The sequence below is a fragment of the Rhinoderma darwinii genome, chromosome 6 (assembly GCF_050947455.1).
Source record: "Rhinoderma darwinii isolate aRhiDar2 chromosome 6, aRhiDar2.hap1, whole genome shotgun sequence".
In the NCBI taxonomy this organism is placed as follows: Eukaryota; Metazoa; Chordata; class Amphibia; order Anura; family Rhinodermatidae; genus Rhinoderma; species Rhinoderma darwinii.
In genome coordinates this window covers 140,308,874-140,330,841 of record NC_134692.1, presented here as the reverse complement: position 1 = coordinate 140,330,841, position 21,968 = coordinate 140,308,874, and the positions used below count along the sequence as shown (strand labels likewise).

The 21,968-nt window shown below is 47.8% G+C and overlaps 2 protein-coding genes across 6 annotated transcripts in view; one reads left to right on the top strand and one right to left on the bottom strand.

Annotated features, from left to right (window-relative positions):
- The window catches only part of RGS11 (regulator of G protein signaling 11), a 64,923-nt gene extending 62,146 nt beyond the window's left edge, over nucleotides 1-2,777 (bottom strand). For 2 of the 3 annotated variants that reach the window (XM_075830678.1, XM_075830681.1), the window contains exon 1: nucleotides 2,606-2,777. In XM_075830678.1, coding sequence (XP_075686793.1) covers nucleotides 2,606-2,668 — 63 coding nt within the window. In that variant the 5' untranslated portion in view covers nucleotides 2,669-2,777. Of the gene's footprint in view, nucleotides 1-2,482; nucleotides 2,579-2,605 lie in introns of those variants that run through there. The other variant, XM_075830679.1, reaches the window with a different exon arrangement.
- Nucleotides 1,711-21,968, top strand: part of ARHGDIG (Rho GDP dissociation inhibitor gamma) — a 57,833-nt gene continuing 37,575 nt past the window's right edge. Inside the window, exon 1 of one of the 3 annotated variants that reach the window (XM_075830686.1) lies at nucleotides 1,711-1,836. Coding sequence is in view for 1 of the 3 variants with exons in the window: in XM_075830684.1 (XP_075686799.1) it covers nucleotides 20,102-20,171 (70 nt within the window). In the remaining 2 variants the exon portion in view is untranslated. Of the gene's footprint in view, nucleotides 1,837-13,796; nucleotides 13,942-20,094; nucleotides 20,172-21,968 lie in introns of those variants that run through there. The other 2 variants (XM_075830685.1, XM_075830684.1) reach the window with 2 other exon arrangements.

The window sequence follows — 21,968 nt, the reverse complement described above, 5'->3', positions numbered from 1 at the left end:
ACAGGATGAGGGGTGCTCAGAGCTGAGGGGTGCGAGGGGGTCTGAGGGGTGCCGAGGTCTGAAGAAGGAAGGGTTATGGAGTCTGAGGGGTGCCGGGGTCTGAGGGGTGCCGGGGTTCCTATGACATTGGCCCCAGTGGGTGTTTGGTTTGGGGGTATTTTTCATTGGGGAGGGGACTGATGTGATTGGAGAATCTCCGTGCAGCGCTGCAGAATATGTTGGCGTTATAGAAGCAAAAGGAAAGGACATCGATATGTCAAAAGTAGGAAAATCAGGACATAACTAAGAGCCAGCCGGAGAGGAAACGTCACAGACTGAATATATTGCAGCTGCTGTGAAGTAGTATATACCCCCCCCCCCCCCCCCACAGATCCCATGTGTGCGCCGCTCCCTGCACTAATCCCTCGTATACGGGAACCGCTCCTCTAATGCTGGAATTATATTATTGATGAAAACTGAAGCGGCCGGAAGAGGGACATTAGTGATCGATACAGCAGTGGAGGAGATGATGGGGGTGATGGTGGAGGAGATGATGGGGGTGATGGAAATTATAGAGGTGATTGAGGATATGGGTCATGGTGGAGGTAATTTGGGGGTGAAATGATGGGTGATGGCGATGATGATGGGGTTGAATATGGTTTTGGTGGTGTTGATGGTTGGGGTGATGATAATGGAGTTGATGATGGGGGTGATGGTGAGGATGATGATGGGGGTGATGATAATGGAGTGGATGATGGGGGTGATGGAGAGGATAATGATGGGGGTGATGGAGAGGATAATGGGGGTGATGGAGAGGATAATGATGGGGGTGATGGAGAGGATAATGATGGGGGTGATGGAGAGGATAATGATGGGGGTGATGGAGAGGATAATGATGGGGGTGATGGAGAGGATAATGATGGGGGTGATGGAGAGGATAATGATGGGGGTGATGGAGAGGATAATGATGGGGGTGATGATGATGGTGTTTATGATGGGGGTGATGATAATGGAGTGGATGATGGGGGTGATGGAGAGGATAATGATGGGGGTGATGATAATGGAGTTGATGATGGGGGTGATGGTGAGGATGATGATGGGGGTGATGATAATGGAGTGGATGATGGGGGTGATGGAGAGGATAATGATGGGGGTGATGGAGAGGATAATGGGGGTGATTGAGAGGATAATGATGGGGGTGATGGAGAGGATAATGATGGGGGTGATGGAGAGGATAATGATGGGGGTGATGGAGAGGATAATGATGGGGGTGATGGAGAGGATAATGATGGGGGTGATGGAGAGGATAATGATGGGGGTGATGGAGAGGATAATGATGGGGGTGATGGAGAGGATAATGATGGGGGTGATGATGATGGTGTTTATGATGGGGGTGATGATAATGGAGTGGATGATGGGGGTGATGGAGAGGATAATGATGGGGGTGATGATAATGGTGTTGATGATGGGGGTGATGGTGGAGGTGGTGTTGGGAGTTGATTGTGGAGGTAATTTGGGGGTGAAATGATGGGTGATGGCGATGATGATGGGGTTGAATATGGTTTTGATGATGGGGGTGATGATAATGGAGTTGATGATGGGGGTGATGGTAGCGCCTCCCTTCTCCGCTCCATTACATCCCCGCAGACTCCACCTCATCTATATATAACTCGCTTTATCTGGGAATTTGCTACAAATGAACGTGTGTCCTGATGTAACACTGCAGCCGAGCGCTCATTATCCCGGCAGGGGGACCAGTCACAGCGTGTGTGCGAGTATGCAGAATACACACAGATGTAGCAGAGCTGACATTGTGAGATCACAATCTGTTATATGTGCTTTTACATCGGACTGCAGGTAAGACTGCTGCACTTATGACCTGATACCTGTGGTTTTACATTGAACTGCTGCCTATCCTACCAAATACTTTTTTATATGATGTGTGATCTGCAATTTTTACATAGGACTGCATGTCATCCCACTACATTATAATATCATGAAGCGTCATTTGTGGTTTTACACAGGACTGCAGATAATGCTATTGGGTTCCTGTGGACCGCAGATAATATTACTAGTTACTTGTGGTCCTACACAGGACTGCAGATAATTCTCCTGGAAATTTGTGGTTTTACACAGGACTGTAAGTAAACCTACCACATTATATGATAGCCTATTATAAGTGGTTTTACACAGGACTGCCAGTACTACTGCCTTATCTTAGGTCATCACTGATTTTTATATAGGACTACAGTTAATCCACCAATAATTTATTACACGGGTTATCTGAGGTTTTACATAGGACTGCAAGTCAACGTACCGATTTAGTTCTTTCGATACGTTTGTTATCTATAGAACTGCTGGTAATCCTGGTGAATCACCCGTGGACTACGAACAAATCTAACCCATTATTTTAGGACAATCCACGGCCCCAAAGTGTTAATTAACAAATTCATCTCAACTACACACACATAGAGGAGTCGTAAATCAAGAGTTTGCAACGTACCACAGCTATGACATTCTGGAGCAGTTTCGCCCTTCGCTCCCACCACATCTGTCACATCTCTGCTGCTGGAATGCAAGGAGTTAAAAGCGTAGAATCCCACCGGGGACACCGCTGGGGTCTTACCTTGGTCAGGCATGACATCTGCACTTTGTAGTTCTTCCCTTGCTGTAGATTATTAATGGTCATGATGATGATGAGGAGGAGGAGGAGGAGAGGAAGATCTGTCTGTGTCACTTGCTGAGCAGAATGTTCTGTATGAACTGGGAGATGGTTTGAAGTTGGTCCTTGTGTTATCTCTGCCGCCACCACGTGGACGATATGGGGAATGCAGGAGATATATGTTACTTGTACATTGATACAGATGTGATGAGTTTGTTATTCAGATGATACTTTTGTGACTGTAATAAATCACTGAGGGGAGTCCAATGAACTATCACCGGTAAGGGTATGTTCACACACACTAATTACGGACGTAAATCGGGCGTATTAACCCCCAAATTACGTCCGAAATTACGGCTTGAAAGCGTTGACAAACATCTGCCCATTGAAAGCAATGGGCTGACGTTTGTCTGTTCACACGAGGCGTATATTTACGCGCCGCTGTCAAATGACGGCGCGTAAATAGACGCCCGCGTCAAAGAAGTGTCATGTCACTTCTTGGGGCGTAATTGGAGACGTTATTCATTGACTCCAATGAAAAGCAGCGCCAATTACGTCCGTAATGGACGCGCCGTTCAAGTTCCTGCACATGCCGTTACGGCTGAAATTACGGGGATGTTTCCTCCTGAAAACATCCCCGTAATTTCAGCCGTTACGGACGCTGTCGTTTGAAGATACCCTAACTCCGAACACTGGAGGGGTACGGGCACCACCAAAAAGACTATATAAGAAGTTGGGGTGCCATAAATGCATGATGTACATAGAAAAAGAAACACATTACAAACAGGAGCACCCCCATATCATCCTACACAATATCTTTATTTGTACAGTACAAAAAGTCAGACAAGAAATAAAAACATTAAAACTGAAAAAAAAAACGGTCCAGGTGTGAACACTTTGGGCGGTTGCTTTTTTGGCTTTAGATGTTTTTAATTCTCGCTGGATTTTTTACAAATCACTGAAAAAGAATTATATAAATTTAAAATCACTGAAGAGGCCATTGTTACTCATAAGGGCAGGTACACACACCACTTCCCAGCAGGATGCAGACAATCCACAATGCTACATAGAGGGAGATCACACAGGTGCAATATACAGATGGACACACACACACACACACACACACACACACACACACACGTCTCCTATTCATGAGTGGGGTGGCAGCTTAGTATTAACACATACCTCCCAACTTTAAAGAATCATAAGGATGGACAACTGATGCAGCGCGTCACGACAATTTTTTTCTTTTAAGCCACGCCTCTAATCCCACCCAATCGCTGCCCATACACACCCTATTCAGCTCACCCAGTATCATGCTCCCATAGTGCCTCCCACACAGTATAATGCTCTCTAGCTGCCACCACACAGTATAAAGCCAACACATATGCCCCCATACAGTATAATGCCCACACATATTCTCCCACGCAGTATAATGCCCATACAGATGCCCCATGCAGTATAATGCCCAAATTCCCCAATACAGTATAATGCCCTTAGCTGCCTCTAGTGTCAGTGCCCTGCAGATAGTGACACAGTGCCCATGTAGATAATGCCCCTATATAGTGCCACAATGTCCATCTAGATAGTGCCACACCCCCATGAAGATAGCGCCCCCCCCCTGTACATAGCGCCATTGGGACTCCCTCTAGGAGCGGAATCCCCAGCCAGAGCATAAGCCTGGGATTCCGCTCCTAGAGGGAAGCCCTGATGTCACTGTCCATATATGGATGTCAGTGACGTCAGTGGCTACTCCTTTAGCGGAATCCCCGTTGCCGACTCTGGTCGCGGATTCCGCTCCAGGAGGAGCCACTAATTCTGAAGCAGGGAAGCATCAGCTCCCTGCTTCAGAATTAGTTCAGAGCGGAGGAGGAGAGGGAGCTCCTGCGCTCGCCGAAGACTCCTCGGACAAAGCGCTACTGTAAGCGCTGTGCTCGGGGAAGCCCTTGATGTTACGGTCCATATATGAACAGTGACGTCAGTGGTTACACTTGGAGCGGAATCCGCGGCCAGAGTTGGCAACGGGGATTCCGCTCACAGAGTAGCCACTGACGTCACTGTTCATGTATGGACAGTAACATCAAGGGCTTCCCCGAGCACAGCGCTTACAGTAGCGCTGTGTCCGAGGAGTCTTCGGCGAGCGCAGGAGCTCCCTCTCCTCCTCCGCTCTGAACTAATTCTGAAGCAGGGAGCTGATGGTTCCCCGCTTCAAAATTCGTTTGCCAGCAGGACATACGCCCGGGACAACGGGACCCCGTCCGAAATCCGGGACTGTCCCGCTGAATCCAGGACGGTTGGGAGATATTTTAATATTGCACACAGATATAGCTTTTAAAAGTGTGTCAGTCACATGGTTAGATGTAGTGCACCGCGCTGGCATACATATTAGTCACACACATACTATTAGACCAGGCGGGCTGCCCAGCACCACAATATACTGACACACTATTATCCCCCAGCACTACAGGGCCCAGCTGCATCCTGAAAAGACATTCAGGGTCTTGTAGTGCTGGGTGTGTATGTGAGTAAGTGAATGAATGTGTGGAAGTGGGTGAGTGTGTAAATGAGTGTGTAAAAATGAGTGAGTGCAAGTGTGTATGTAAGTGCGAATGAGTGTGTGTGTGTGTGTGTGTGTGTGTGTGTGAGAGAATGTGTTAGTGAGTGTGTAAGTAAATTTCTGTGTGTGTGTGTGTGTGTGTGAATGTGTTAGTGAGTGTGAGTGTGTAAGTAAATTTCTGTGTGTGTGTGTGTGTGTGTGTGTGTGTGTGTGTGTGTGTGTGTGAGCGTGTGAATAAAAAAATGAGTGTGAATGCAACTGAGTGTGTGAGTTGAGCAAGTGTGTGCATGAATAAGGGTATGTGCACACACACTAATTACGTCCGTAATTGACGGACGTATTTCGGCCGCAAGTCCCGGACCGAACACAGAGCAGGGAGCCGGGCTCCTAGCATCATAGTTATGTACGATGCTAGGAGTCCCTGCCTCGCTGCAGGACAACTGTCCCGTACTGTAATCATGTTTTCAGTACGGGACAGTAGTTCCACGGAGAGGCAGGGACTCCTAGCGTCGTACATCACTATGATGCTAGGAGCCCGGCTCCCTGCACTGTGTTCGGTCCGGGACTTACGGCCGAAATACGTCCGTCAAATACGGACGTAATTAGTGTGTGTGCACATACCCTAAGTGTTTGTGTGAGTGTATGAGTAAGTGTAAGTGTGTGAGTAATAGCGAGTGTGAATGTATGAGTGTGTAAGTGAATTAGTGTGAGTGAATGAATTTGTGGGTCTGTGTGAGTGTGAATAAAAATGTGAGTGTGAATGAGACTGAGTGAGTGTATGAGTAAGTGTCTATGTAAGTGAGTATGACTGAGCGAGTGTATGTATGTGTGTGTGTGTGTGTGTGTGAATTAGAGTAACTGAGTGAGTGCGTACAGAGTGTGTATGAAAGTGAGTGGGTGAATAAGTGAGTGGGTGTAAGTGAGTGTGAGTTTGAATAAGAAATGAGCGTGAATGCGACGGTGAGTACCAGTTGAGTGAGCATGTGAATAAGTGAGTGTGTCTAAGTGAGTGAGTGAGTGTATGCGTGTATAAGTGTGAGTGTATAAGTGTGAGTGTGAATAAGAGTAAGTGTGACTCGAGCGAGTGTGTGGGAGCCCGTGTCAGTGAATGTGTGTGAGAGTAAGGGTATGTGCACACGACAACGCCAAATACGTCTGAAATTACGTAGCAGTTTTCAGGAGAAAACAGCTCCTGAATTTCAGACATTTTTACAAGTGCAGGCGTTTTTCGCGGCGTCTTTTCAATTGGACATAATTGGAGCTGGTTTTTATTGGAGTCAATGAAAAACAGCTCCAATTACGTCCCTGCACTAATTTTACGCGCCGTCTTTTGACAGCGACGCGTAAAATGACAGCTCGTCTGCACAGAACATCGTAAGACCCATTGCAGGCAATGCGCAGATGTTTGCCGACGTATTGGAGCCGTCTTTTCAGGCGTAATTCGAGGCGTAAAATGCCTGAAAAGAGGTCGTGTGCACAGACCCTGAGAGTGTAAATGTAAGCTAGTGAGTATTCGTACGTAGGAGTGAATTTGTATGAGCGTGACTGAGTGTTAGTGCAACTGTGAGCGTGTGTTTAAGGGAGTGTGGGTAAATGAAAGTGTGTGAGTGTGAGTGTGCGTGTATGAGTGAGTGAGATTAAGTGAGTAAGTGTAAGGGCGGATTTACACAAACGTGTAATACGTCCGTGCAACGCGCGTGCTTTTCACGCGCCTCGCACGGACCTATATTAGTCTATGGGGCAGTGCAGACTGTCAGTGATTTTTGCGCAGCGTGAGTCCGCTGCGTAAAACTCATGACATGTCCATACTTTGTGCGTTGTTCGCGCATCATACACCCATTGAAGTCAATGGGTGCGTGAAAATCACGCATGCTGCACGGAAGCACTTCCGTGGGACGAGCGTGATTCGCGCAACAGCTGTGAAAAGGATGAATGAAAACAGAAAAGCACCACGTGCTACAAACATACAGAGTGTCATAATGATGGTGGCTGCGCGAAAATCACGCAGCAGCGCACCGTATGTTCATGACACAAAGAGCTGTTAAGTGCCTTTTGCGCACGCAAAACGCTGCGTTTTTTGCGTGAGCAAAATGCACGCGCTCGTGTAAATCCACCCCAAGTGTGTGTCTGCACGAGTGAGTGAATTTATGGGAGAGTAAATAAGTGAGTGTAACGGAAAATTAGTGTGTGTGAGTGTGCTTGTGTAAGTGAAAGAGTGTGAGTTCATGTAAGTGTGTGAGTGACTGAGTGAATGTGGGTAAGTGTAAGTCAGAGAGTGTGAGTGCATGAGTAAGTATGAATAAGTGTGAGTGTGTGAATGAGTGTGATTGAGTAAGTGTGACTGAGTGAAAGTGAGTGTAAGTGAATGTGAGAGTCTCTAAGTAAAAGTTAGTCTGAAAGGGAGTATGTGCGAATGAGTGATTGTAAGTGTAAGTAAATGAGTGAGAGTGCAAGTGACTGTTACTCACTTACCTATACCCTCACTCAATCACACACACACACATTCACTTATTTACACTCACTCAGTCTCACACATTCACTCCGTCTCACTCACACTCCCTTATACTCTCACTTATTTGCATTTACTCACACTCACAGTCTCAAACACGAACTCTTACACGCGCACTCATTTTAAATCACACACTCACTGACTCATACTCACTCTTTTACAGTAACTCACACTCACGCATTCACCCTTAGGCCTCATTCACATGAACGTGTGTGCTTTGCAGTTCCGTGTGTCATAAGTGTTTCGTGCGTGATTTTCGCGCATATGCCATCCTTATGACACGCGGTTTTGATGTTTAGAAAAATAAATGAAGGAGGTGGTTTTATTTTTTCCTTCATTTCTTTATCTACTGTTGCGCGAATCACGCGCTCACACACGGAAGTGTTTCCGTGTGCCGCGCGTGATTTTCACGCACCGATTGACTTCAATGGGTGCGTGATGCGTGAAAAACAGCCAAGTATAGGACGTGAGTTTGACACAGCGGACACACGTAGCGTGAAAATCACGGAATGTCTGAACGGCCCCATTGACTAACATAGGTCCGTGCGACGCGCGTGATTTTCACGCGCGTATCACGGACGTTAAACACGTTCGCGTGAATAAGGCCTTACTCAATCTTTTTCACACACTCAAATTGATGCTAGGAGCCCGGCAGTGTGTTCAGTCTGGGAAATGCAGCCGACGTGCGGACCGTATATAACGGACCAAACACGCTCGTGTGAATCCTGCCTAAGGGCTCATTCAGACGAACGTAAAACTCGCCCGTGTGCGGTGCGTGAATAACGCATGCCCCTCGCAAGCACACCGATGCATAACAGACCAGATTTACGTGCGTGAATCGGACACGCTCGTGTGAATGTAGCCTAAGGGTATGTTCACACGCAGTGACCAAAAACGTCTGAGAATACGGAGCTGTTTTCAGGCGAAAACCGCTCCTGAATTTCAGACGTAAATGCAAGTACTCTGGTTTTTCACGGCGTCCATTACGGACGTTATTGGAGCTGTTTTTCAATGGAGTCAATGAAAAACGGCTCCAATTACGTCCCAAGAAGTGACAGGCACTTCTTTGAGGCGGGCGTCTTTTTACGCGCCGTCTTTTGACAGCGGCGCGTAAAAAAAAAAAGCCCATCTGCACAGAACACCGTAAGACCCATTGCAAGTAATGGGCAGATGTTTGCCGACGTATTGGAGCTGTTTTTTTCGGCCGAAATTCGAGGCGTAAAACGCCTGAATTACGTCCGTAAATAGGGCGTGTGAACATTCCCTTACACTCACACAACACTACATTCTCTAACTCACGTATTCACCCACACTCACATGAGCTTAGTCTCACTCATACTCAGTCTCACACTATCACACCCTCAACTAACACTCCCTGACTCTTGCTCACTCAAACACTTCGGGTATGTTCACACGCCCTATTTACGGACGTAATTCAGGCGTTTTTCACCTGGAATTATGGCCGAAAAAACGGCTCCAAATGTCTGCCCATTGGATTCAACGGTGTTCTGTGCAGATGGGCTTTTTTTTTGGCGCGCCGCTGTCAAAAGACGGCCGCCTCAAACAAGTGCCTGTCACTTCTTGGGACGTAATTGGAGACGTTTTTCATTGACTCCATAGAAAACCAGCTCCAATTACATCCGTAATGGACGCAGCGAAAAACGCCTGCACATGCCGTTACGGCTGAAATGACGGGGCCGTTTTCTCCTGGAAACAGCCCCGTAATTTCGGCCGTTACGGACGCTGCCGTGTGAACATAACCCTTACACTCAATAACACACACTCAAACCCACTGACTGACTGATACTCACTTTGTTACACCCACTTATTTACATACACTCACACTCAGTTTTACTCCCACTTACCCACAAACTCACTCCCCCTTACACTCACACTCACGGCTTATTCAGACGAACGTGATATACATTCGTGCAACGTGCGTGATTTTCACGAGCGTCGCACGAACCTATATTAGTCTATGGGGCCGTGCAAACAGTCCGTGATTTTCACGCAGCGTGAGTCTGCTGCGTAAAACTCACTGCATGTCCTATACTTGCCCGTTTTTCGCGCATCACGCACCCATTGAAGTCAATGGGTGCGTGAAAATCGCGCAGGCATACGGAAGCACTTCCGCGTGCGATTCGCACTACAGTTGTAAAATGAATTAATGAAAAAAGAAAAGCCTCTCCTTTTCGGTTTCTAAACATAAAACCAGAGTGTCATCACGATGCCGGCTGCGCGAAAATCACGCAGCCGCGCACCATATGCTGATGCCGCACGGACCTATTGCGCGCGCAAAACGGACACGTTCGTGGGAATAAGGCCTTACACTCACTCCTCACTAACAGTCAATCGCTGGCACTCAGTCACACTCACAAACTTACTCCCACTCACCCTACCTTTACAGGCCTGCTGTGAGAAGAGCTTTTCTAGGTCCCTATGATAGCACTTCCTGACTCTACACTCTGGTAGCTCAGCACTATCATAGTGATATTTCAGCTCATAGTCAAATAGTTTTCAATGGTTAAGATGACCGGGCTGCTGTGAGAAGACTTTTCGGGCTGTGTCCTTATAACACCCGGTCCTGTCCCTGTGATTACGCAGCTCAGTGTTATCAGAGGGACATATGGCCACATAGCTGAAGAGTTACCAGAGGCTGAAATTGGAGACCCCCAGTAAGAACAGCTTAATTAAATATTTCCCTATGGGAATTCTTCCAGTCGCTGTGTTCTAGCTGCTCAGAGCTATCATAGGGACTTTCAACCCCATATTCGAAGAGTTATTAGAGGTTGAAATTACAAACCTCCAGTGATAACGGCTTCTATCCTATGACAACACTTCCAATCTTTGTGCAGTAGCAGTTCAGTGCTATCGTTGCTGAAGAGTTATCAGAGGTACAGGTTGCAAACAAAGCTTTTCTGCATGTGTCCCTATGACAACACTTCCTGCACCTGCACTCTAAACCTTTTTTTCCCTGTTCCCTGATATGCAGCGCTTGAGAGATTGCCGGCCAGGACGCTGCCGACTGTCAATCTTTGTGTTGAGTGACGGGGTGACAATGTATAGGAGCTAAAAGTTTTGGGAATTTGAGGTGTTGGACAAGTGATTACAGGGCGGTGGGGAAAGGGGGGGGTTGAACCCCATGTTTTTAATTTTCCTTAGTTTACACCCTATGTAAACCCATAACAATACTGAAAACTTCACAGCACAAAGTAACAGAACTGCATGACAACTCTTTACTATCCCGCACACGACAACTCGAAAGAATAGATTTTAAAAAAGTTCTGAATTCTGGTTTCGGCACATTCATTTCAACACCTTATGGTGACTTGAGTGACTAGTCCTGCTCACACAGCTGAGGGTTTGTTACAGGGAGTATTCCCCAAAAATGGTAATTTTTTGCTCAATGTCAGTAAAAAGAAAATATTCTCGTTTATATCCAAAGACTAAAAAACAGTCATCGACTAATACTTCTCACAGCTGAGGGTTTGTTACAATTGTATTCAGTGCAGAGAATCATCTGGGAGGTAAACACATCAGCAGCACCATATTTTTTCCTGTCCTGATACACGATATGGACAAAAGTATTGGGACAACTACACATTACACCTGCAGGAGCTTTTAGGACATCCCATATATAAACCCATAGACAGGAATATGGAGTTGGTTCCCTCTTTGCAGTAAAGCATCTTCCACTCTTCTGGGGGGTTTTCTACAAGATTTTGGGGCGTCTGTCGGATTTTTTGCCCATTCATACAGAGGAGCATTTGTGGGGTCAGACACTGATGTTGGGGGAGGGGGCCGGGCTCGTAATCTCCGTTCTAGCTCATCCAAAAGGTGTCGGATGGGGTTGAGGTCCGTAAAGTTCTACCCCCCCAAAACCAAGCTTGGATTTATGGACTCTTGGGCACGAGGAACAGTCAGACGGGTAACGTTCTCCTGGCGTTCACCAAACCCAGACTCATCCACGAGACGTGAGATAGAGAAGCGTCACTCCACAGAATACGTTCCCGCTGCTCCGGAGTCCATTTTGGCGGCTTTACCCCCCTCCATCTGACGCTGGGCATTGTGCTTGGCGATGTGGCTGGCATGCAGCTGCTCGGCCCCCATGCCATGAAGCTCCCGGGCACAGTGTGTGGGTGTTAATACCAGAGGAGGTCTGTACTCTGCAGTTACGGAGTCAGCGGAGCGTCTGCGAATTTCTGCAGGTTCATTTAGTAACGTTTACGCTGCGGTTTTTTCCGCGTCATGGGATTTTCTGAATCGCAGCCACGTTGCTGTCAATGTAAACGCTGCGGAATTTCCAAACACAATTCCGTTGCGGGAATTCTGCAGCATTTACGCTACGTAGGAACTCGGCCTAAAGGCGGCTGCTGGATGTTATACACCTGAACTCAATGATAAGAGGGGGGGGCAAAACTTTTGTAGGGTTTCTCTTTTGGAGGGACAGTCCTTACTTTTGTCTCCGGTCCCTCGTTGCTCCTCCTGTCCTTCTCTTTGACCAGAGATATAGATTTGCAGTAATAAACTTCCTCTATGGCCGCAGGAACGATCTGTCTGGTTGCTGGTGTAGAGCGGAATAGCAGAGCTGGATCAGTGCAACATAAATCACTTCCTCAGCTGATAAGATTGTGATCAGAGAATGATTAACACTTCATCTGCCAAAGACAACACACGTGCGGAATAAGCTGCTACATTTTCTTTACAGAATTGGGGTTCTCTCGGGGTAACAGCCCCGGGGTGTAAAAATGTGACAACTACTATGGGCTCGGCTTTTGACATCCCCAGGCGCTGTCACCCAAATGACGTGGTCCCTGAATGGCGTATACATTGGCATTGTTATGAAGATTTACCTCCCCGCTATTCCCTTGATCCTACTACTGCTCTGTCGATGTGTCAGTCTTTACTGTACTCCTAGTATTCTATTCATGAACACTAAAACTACGCCGTAGGACACGCACGAGTGCTAAATGGACATAGACTGCTTGTAATACAAAGCAGAAATGTTCTTTATTTGTACAGAAAAGAGGAACAGGAACTTATTATTATCTGGACGGAGAGTCAGCTGGAAGGCCTGGGCTTTACAGCCACACAGGCGATTGTCTAGATGGAGTATAATTGTAACAAACCCCCAGCTGTGAGGAGTATTAGGTAAGGATAAGTTGACCCTCTGAATGTAAAAAATAAAATCTTAAAAATTCTCATTCACTGACCGCAAGCAGAGGTTTTGAAAATGGTGGGGAATTAAAACAGGTAGTTCGCTGATGTTTAAAATGATGTCCCCAAGTGCTGATCTTGGGGATGGGGGGTCCCTTTATAGTTAGGTCTATTATATAGCCAATATATTTCCAGAGACCCCGATGGGCGTGCGCCAGGACAATGAATGAGTTAATGTTACCAGACATCGCCCTCCTCGCGCTTCACGAGCGCCGTGTATAAAATTACAGGACGCCGTATTGACGCATCTGTATATTTTCTTGGGATCGCCTCTCAGATCACGTGACCCTTGGGGGCGCCTGAGCCGGATCAGAGCCGCTGCAGACTGACAAAGAAAACATCAACAGTTATAAGGCCCCCTCCCCCGCTCACTGTGGGATATAAAGTATAATAAAAAAAACACAAAAAAAAAAAAAAAACATAAAAAAACAAAGTAAAAAAAAAAAAAATTTGTAAAAAATACCCACCCACCTTTTTCCGCAGCTCTGACCCGGACCCCAATACCTTAAACTACACGTTATAGATCAAAATAAACGTATGGCAATGGAGACTCAATTTGCAGGAAGAACTACAAGAGGAGCAAAAAGTTTAAAAACTTTTTTTTTTTTTTTACCCGAATAGCTCCAAATTCTATCGACCGCCTTTACTTTATCGCAGTTGCCATGAGCAACTCAGGGCGATCCCTACGTAATTTCGGCGTCATGTCATACGGCGCAGGCTGAGTAACGAGGGACAAAAAGCCAGATTAACCCCTCCCCCTTTTAACCCCTTCTGAATAGGTGCTGAGTTGAATGTGAGCTTTGTTGCCGTCTCAGCCACTTCCTGTCAGTCCAGTTCCTGATTGTAACACTCTGGTCCACACCTCCTATGAGACAGTCCAGGCCCGGCCCCAGCTCATTGGCTGCGAAGTGCACAGGGCTTAACCACCCCAGACCGAGCCCCAAACTTCAGAACTTCCACCCTGTGCAGCTGCAGCCTGACACCGCCGGAGCCTGCACTCAATATTTACTATTCCAGGTAGGATTGTTACAATGTTGCGGCTCAATGTTCTGGTGGGAGATGCTGGTTTTGGGTCTGGGTAGGTTTTGAGGGTTGCTTGGCACTTGGAGGGGGCACTAGGTGTGGCACGGTGAGGGCTGAACTTTGCACGTTGAGTCAAGTTGGATAATTCGGGGTTGGGTCAGGCTCGAATTATGACTTGTGGGACGTTGCATTGAGAGTTTTGGGGGCAGTCTGGGGAGCTTCACGCATGGAAATTGGGATCTGTTTCCCTCCTGATGGACTCGGTTCCTGAAATGAACTTTTATGGAGGCATTTGGAGTTGCAGACTGGCCGCCATGGTGCCCGAGGAGGACGCCGCCGCCGCTTATGATGGCAGGGGTTGATTTGTATAAATTCAGTCCCCCATGGGTCGTGTGGTTGACAGCGGCGCCATCCAGTGGCTCTGCAGATACAAGGGGGGGGGGGGGGGGGGAGCTGCAGTTTGCAAAAATTCGAGACGTTTCAAGAGGGCGGCTTGGAATTTGCAAAGCTGCGCCTAATGTATGCAAATTGACGCAAATATCTAATTTGCGCCAACTTGCCAATGTCTAGCTGGATCGTAGCGTTTTGGCGTGTTTGCCGCAGCCTCTTCACACGGCTAAAATTGCAAACCGAGGGAATAAATTTCGCACAGAATTGTAATTTGGCGCAGCCAGTAGCCCCCAAAACACTCCAACACATGCCCCAATGTTTGGGCGTGTATACTTATGCATTGCGTTTGTCGAATGTCCTGGTTGTTGTTTGACCGCTAATTAATATTCCATAACGAGGAAACTAATTTACATACGTGTGAATTGTGGTTGCCCCACCCCCTCCTGTGTCCTTGCTGAGACTTGTAGTTCCACAACAGCTTGAAGCACGCAGGTCCTTGCGGTCGGTTGCTGCAAGGGTTTGGCGCCGCTTGAACCATTATATTAGGGAGTTGCATTATAAGCGATTACCGTCATTAATGTTTTGAATCGCTTCCTGTTTAAGTCGACCGTTCTGCGGCGAAATCGTCTCCGTCGCTTCTCTGCGGGCGCCGTCCGTCTCCGGTTGAAGGACTGCACTGAATAACACTTCACCTGTTATACTGGGTAATGGCTCGTAGCGCAATTCCATAACGGGGCTCCAAACCGGGGTATTGCTTTAACCCCTGAGATGCTTTTGTTTTAAGGAAACCGTCTAATCTCGATGTTTTGGGTTTTTTTTTGGTTTATTTTGTATTTTTGTTTTCGTTTTTGTGACATTTCAGATATGTTATACTCATGACTGCATGGAATATATGGACAAGAAGGCGATGCTGGCGGCGAGCATGGCGCACAGTCCGTGAGTCAACCCAACATAAACATTATATAAAAACATGGCAGCTTTTTTCCAAAAAACAGCGCCACTCCCGTCCATGGGTTGTGTCTGGTATTGCAGCTCAGGTCCGTTCAAGTGAATGTCATTGAGCTGTAATACCAGACACGACCTGTGGTCTGGTGTGGTGCAGTTTATAGAAGAAGGCAGCCATGTTTTTCTAATCCTGGACATCCCCTTTAAGGGGTACTCTTTTCCTATTGGGCTCTATTCTTTGTCCCCTGGCGTCCGACCAATCTGAAATAATCGCCGCTTCATCCCTGACCATTTGCAAGAAACTGGCAACTGAACATTTTTGGAGCCCAAATTTCTGGTTTGACCGGTTATCGAAGAGGCTTCTTGACCCCGTCCTTAACCCATTGGGCCAGGCGGTGAGCGCAGCGACGCAGAGCGACGATCTCAAGGAGACGGGTTAAGACTCGTCGGTGCAGGACGGAGATTCCTGATTTGTGTGTGAAGCGTTTAAGGAATCCGTTAAAAAAAAAAGTTTCTTTGGCCCTTTATTACATTTAGTTGAAAGTTCTGCCCCCCCCCCCCCCCTGTGTACAATTATATGCAAAAAAGATACGGCTCATTTACATATAGGTCCTTTTCTGTTTCCTGTTATAGAAGAACTCCACCTTTTTTCTAAAAACCCTCAGTTGATGGTCAGTGAACTCAGCAGATCACCGATTACTGGAGTTAATCACTTTTTTTTTTTTTTTCTATATCCTCCTCCTGATCTTCCTGGTTTAGGAATATAATTCCAGAGCTGCAGTAAAGACTGACACACGGGAAAGCATCAAGAGAGGCTGAGGGAAAATAACTGCATGGTAACGGACATTCTGTGCCTGCAGAAAGCTGGGTGCCCCCCCCCCACCATTTCACGTATTATCGTGGTGGTCACTTTTGGAAATCCAGCATCTGATCAAGAAACGGTTTAATAGAATATAAAGGGGGTTCAAATAAGATGAGTTGGGGGGCTTATAGTTTTAGGTCATTTTTCTTTTTTGTAGGGGGGTAAATGCTCTTGCAGTGTTTATTGATGGCCAATAATTCGGTACCAGATGAGCTCCACCCGATTCTTGCAGCTCCTGCGTCGGGTTCTCAATGTTTTTATTTTGGATAAGTAACTTGAATGTTCAGGAAATTAGGAAATCTTTGGCGGTGTCAGCAAATTTCTACCTGTAGCGTTATACCTCCTGCTATTATCAGGACGGAGGCTCCATAATCAGCAGGTATAACCTCTATCCTCAAGGTGTTATCGTTTTCATACGCTTTTTAGTTTATTTTTACTATATGCCGTGTAGAAAATGATGTTGTTGCCTGGAAACCATCAGCAAGTAGGTTAGTTGCTATTGACAGATCTCATGCATGAGCATCCCCTGCAAAATGGACCTCAAAGGGGCATTATGCAAACGTTCCTGAAAGTGGCAGTTTCTGGGAGGTTTTGTGGGCGTACCTAGACGTGTCGGGGTGGGGCTTGAACATGACTGAGAATAGGGATTCAAAGGTTAGGAGGTATTTATGTGAGAATACCCAGGATGATCTGTCTCATTAACCCACGGACATCCAAATAGTCTGATTAAATAGACATGCATACTAAGGAATGAAAGATCAGTCAACAGCAGCTTGTTTACGGTTTCCAGACTTGTTAATTTCTGTTTGAGATGCTCACAACATTTTTACGTCCATAGAAATAGGCCATTAATGTATGATCAGAAGGGGCTCCCACCCCAGAGGCACTTGCCGATCAGCGGGATGACGGGACAGAGCGCTGGAGACGTGTGGCTGTGCCTGGTACTGCAGCTCCACCCGCTCACTTGAATGGACTAAGCTACAGTACCACTCGGATGTTGCCGTGAGCGCAACTGCCCCTTCGTTCTGCTGATCAGTGGGGGTCCTAGGGGTTGGACCACCTCCGATCATACATCTTAATGATAGATCATCCATGTAAAATCTTAGAGAACCCCTTTAAATACTTCATGTTGTGTAGACCTTAGAAGCTCTGTAGTGGGGGTCCTGCGGCTGACTATGATGGGGGCCTCTGAGGTGGCTTATTATAGGTCTGTTAGTTCTTCTGGTCTTCCTGTGTGGGTGACCACCTGTAGGTCGCCATATTGTAGACTGTACCAATCAGGGCCGCCATCAGGAATTTCAGGGCCCCCTACAGCTACATTTTCTGGGCCCCCCTACCGTGGCACCGCCTGTTAACGGTACTCCGTCCAGTACTATATCATGGTACCCAGGGCCGCCATCAGGGGGGGTATTATGGGTACTGATGTGAGAGGCCCGGCCAAACCTAATTGAAAGGGGGGCCCGGCAAACTGCCGCGACTTGCCTTTGGTAGAAAAAAAAACAGGCCCCTGCAATGGGGCCCGTTTTTTTCACCAAAAGAATGTCATGAGCTGCGGGCCCCCCTTTCAATTAGGTTTGGCCGGGCCTCTCACATCAGTACCCCTAATACCCCCCTGATGGCGGCCCTGGGTAGCATGGGGGCCGTCAAACACCGCCGCCTGTGCGACCGATCACGCGCACCCGCAAACTCCCGCGCATGCGCACCGGCGACCGCCTGGAACCGCGCACCGAATTTTGAGGCAGATTTTGACCTGCCCACACTATCTTGCCGCGTTTTTTGCCCACGGCGATTGAGGACAGCAGACAGAAAACGCAGCGAAAAATGCATTTTCTGCCTCCCATTGATTTCGATGGGAGGTCAGAGGCAGAACCGCGGCAAGAAAGGACGTGCTGCTTTTTCTTTTTTCCGCGACTGGCTCCCATTGATTTCAGATTAAATCAATGGGAGGCGGTTTTGGAAGTTTTTTGGTGCTGATTCTGACGCAGTGTCCGAGTCAATATCAAGGCCCAAAAACTCTGTGAACTGGGCCTTATTGTTAGGGCTTATTCAGACGAACGTGTAATACGTCCGTGAAACGTGTGTGATTTTCACGCGCGTTGCACGGACCTATGTTACTCTATGGGGCCGCGCAGACTGTCAGTGATTTTCACGCGCCTCGCACGGACCTATGTTACTCTATGGGGCCGTGCAGACTGTCAGTGATTTTCACGCAGCGTGTGTCCGTGTGTACGCTGCGTAAAACTCACGACATGTCCGATATTTGTGCATTGTTCGCGCATCACGCACCCATTGAAGTCAATGGTTGCATGAAAATCACGCCCAGCACTTCCGCAGCCGTATAAACTATGAATGAAAACAGAAAAGCACCACGTGCTACAAACATACAGAGTGTCATAATGATGGCGGCTGCGCGAAAATCACGCAACCGCGCATCATACGCTGCTGACACACGGAGCTGTTATGGACCTTTTGCAAGCGCAAAACGCCACGTTTTTGCGCGCGCAAAAAGCACACGCTTGTGTAAATCCGGCCTTAGGGTAGGAACACACTAGGCATGAACGCTGCGGATTTTATGCAACACATTTTATTGTGTAAAATCCGCAGCGTATTACAGTCGCAGCAGAGTGGGTGAGGTTTGAACAAATCTCATCCACACGCTGCAAAAATAATGGACCTGCAGTGTGACTGCAGTCGCATGTCAATGTATTCTGTGGAATCGCTGCTCCTCTGTTGCGGAAATGCTGCGGTTCTGCCGCAAAAATCACACATGAGAAAAAAAAAAAAGGCACTTTTTTAAATTTATAAAAAAGTTTAGACTTGCCCCGGCCGTAGTCCTGGTGACGCGATCCTCTATTCTTAGCGCAGCCCGGCCTCCTGTCATGACGTTTCATCCCATGTGACTGCTGCAGCGGTCACATGGTCTACAGCGTCATCCCAGGAGGCGGGGCTACGTTCAGAAAAGAGAGATGCGTCACTTAAACTACGGCCGGGGTAAGTCTAAACTTTTTTTTCCCTGCAGGATTCCCGCAGCGGACACGCCTCACGAAACCTGCGCCACTATTCGGTGCGGTTTTGCTGGCGGAATTCCCTGCGGCTCCCGGGATAAGCTGTGTAGTTTTACTCAGCATATCCGCCTAGTGTGTCCCTTATGATGTCGCTCCTGGAGCTGCTGCCGGTCTCTAAATAGGCAGTTGGTTCAGTAGAATTTGGAATTATTTTTTTTTGTGAACCAGCTTAAAAAAATACAAAACTTTTGTGTTAGGGCCTGTTCACACCACTGTTCGCTTCCGCTCCGGGGTTCCGTCTGAGGTTTCTGTCGGGTGAACCCCGCAACGGAAAGTGAAAGTGATAGCACAGCTTCCGTTTCCATCACCATTAGCGAAGTCGACTGCGCTATTAATTCCGTCCGAAAACCAGCCGGAATGGTGACGAACGGAAACCATTAGCGATGTTTCCGTCACCATTGAGATCAATGGTGACTGAAACGGAAGCTGTGCTGTCACTTTCACTTTCCGTTGCGGGGTTCACCCGACGGAAACCTCAGACGGAACCCCGGAGCGGAAGCGAACAGTGATGTGAACAGGCCCTAACACAAAAGTTTTGTATTTTTTTAAGCTGGTTCGCAAAAAAAAATAATTCCAAATTCTACTGAACCAACTGCCTATTTAGAGACCGGCAGCAGCTCCAGGAGCGACATCATAAGGGACACTCTAGGCGGATATGCTGAGTAAAACTCCACAGCTTATCCCGGGAGCCGCAGGGAATTCTGCCAGCAAAACCGCACCAAATAGTGGCTCAGGTTTCGTGAGGCGTGTCCGCTGCGGGAATCCTGCAGGGAAAAAAAAGTTTAGACTTGCCAGGGCCGTAGTCCTGGTGACGCATCTCTCTCTTCTGAACGTAGCCCCGCCTCCTGGGATGACACTGTAGACCATGTGACCGCTGCAGCAGTCACATGGGATGAAACTTCATGACAGGAGGCCGAGCTGCGCTAAGAATAGAGGATCGCGTCACCAGGACTACGGCCGGGGCAAGTCTAAACTTTATCAATTTAAAAAAGTACCTTTTTTTTTTCTCATGTGTGATATTTGCGGCAGAACCGCAGCATTTCCGCAACAGAGGAGCGGCGATTCCACAGAATACATTGACACGCTGCGGCTTAAAAAGTCACACGGCAGGTCCATTATTTTTGCAGCGTGTGGATGAGATTTGTTGAAATCTCATCCACTCTGCTGCGACTGTGATACGCTGCGGATTTTCCACAATAAAATGTGTTGCATAAAATCCGCAGCGTTCATGCCTAGTGTGTTCCTACCCTAAGGCCGGATTTACACAAACGTGGCGTTTTGCGCATGCAAAAGTTCCATAACAGCTCCGTGTGTCAGCAGCGTATGATGCGCGGCTGCGTGATTTTCGCGCAGCCGCCATCATTATGACACTCTGTTTGTATGTTTGTAGCACGTGGTGCTTTTCTAATTTCATTCATAGTTTATACGGCTGCGGAAGTGCTGGGCGTGATTTTCACCCACCCATTGACTTCAATGGGTGCGTGATGCGCGAACAATGCACCAATATAGGACATGTCGTGAGTTTTACACACGGACACACGCTGCGTGAAAATCACTGACAGTCTGCACGGCCCCATAGAGTAACATAGGTCCGTGCGAGGCGCGTGAAAATCACGCGCGTTGCACGGACGTATTACACGTTCGTCTGAATAAGCCCTAACAATAAGGCCCAGTTCACAGAGTTTTTGGGCCTTGATATTGACTCGGACACTGCGTCAGAATCAGCACCAAAAAACTTCCAAAACCGCCTCCCATTGATTTAATCTGAAATCAATGGGAGCCAGTCGCGGAAAAAAGAAAAAGCAGCACGTCCTTTCTTGCCGCGGTTCCGCCTCTGACCTGCCATCGAAATCAATGGGAGGCAGAAAATGCATTTTTCGCTGCGTTTTTTGTCTGCTGTCCTCAATCGCCGCGGGCAAAAAACGCAGCAAAAAAACGCGGCAAGATAGTGTGGGCAGGTCAAAATCTGCCTCAAAATTCTTTAAGGAATTTTGAGGCAGATTTTTTTTTGCCTGCAAAATACTGTGTGAACAGGGCTATACATAAACAACACTTTGAGATAATTTACTCACTGTCAGAAGAGCTGCTCCCACTCCAGTCCTCTTCCGGCGATGTCTTCCAGGGGAGGTCTTCGGTCCAGACGTCCAGTCCTTCACCTCCAGCCAGGCTCCAGGTAAGTTTTGTCCATGTGGGTCCGCGGCTGCGCGCGCTTCGTTCGCGGGCGGCCGGTCGCGGGTGCGCGCGCGGTCGATCGCGGGTGCGCGCGCGGGCGGTCTCCAGTGCGGGCGTTCGTGGACGCGGACGGTTTGACGGCCCCCCATGACGAGGGGAGGGGGCCCGCAGCAGCAGCAGCAGCTCACGACATTCTTTTGGTGAAAAAAACGGGCCCCATTGCAGGGGCCCGTTTTTTCCTACCAAAAGAATGTCGAGGCAGTTGCCGGGCCCCCCTTTCAATTAGGTTTGGCCGGGCCCCTCACACCACTACCCCTAATACCCCCCTGATGGCGGCCCTGGTACCAATACATGACCGATCTGTTTTTGGAGGGGATCGTCACCTGAGATCCGTTCATCATGCTGATCCCTACTTGGCTGCATTGTGGTGGAGGTTGGAGGCGTCCCGTGTTTTGTAGGTGACGTTACCCCTTTAAGTAATGGCGCCTCTTCCGTTTTTCTCCCGGCCTCTGATTTGTTTGTGTGACCTGAGGTAACCCGGCTTCTGTTTAATATGGAAGACGTCTCTGGACTGTGTTAAGTTGATT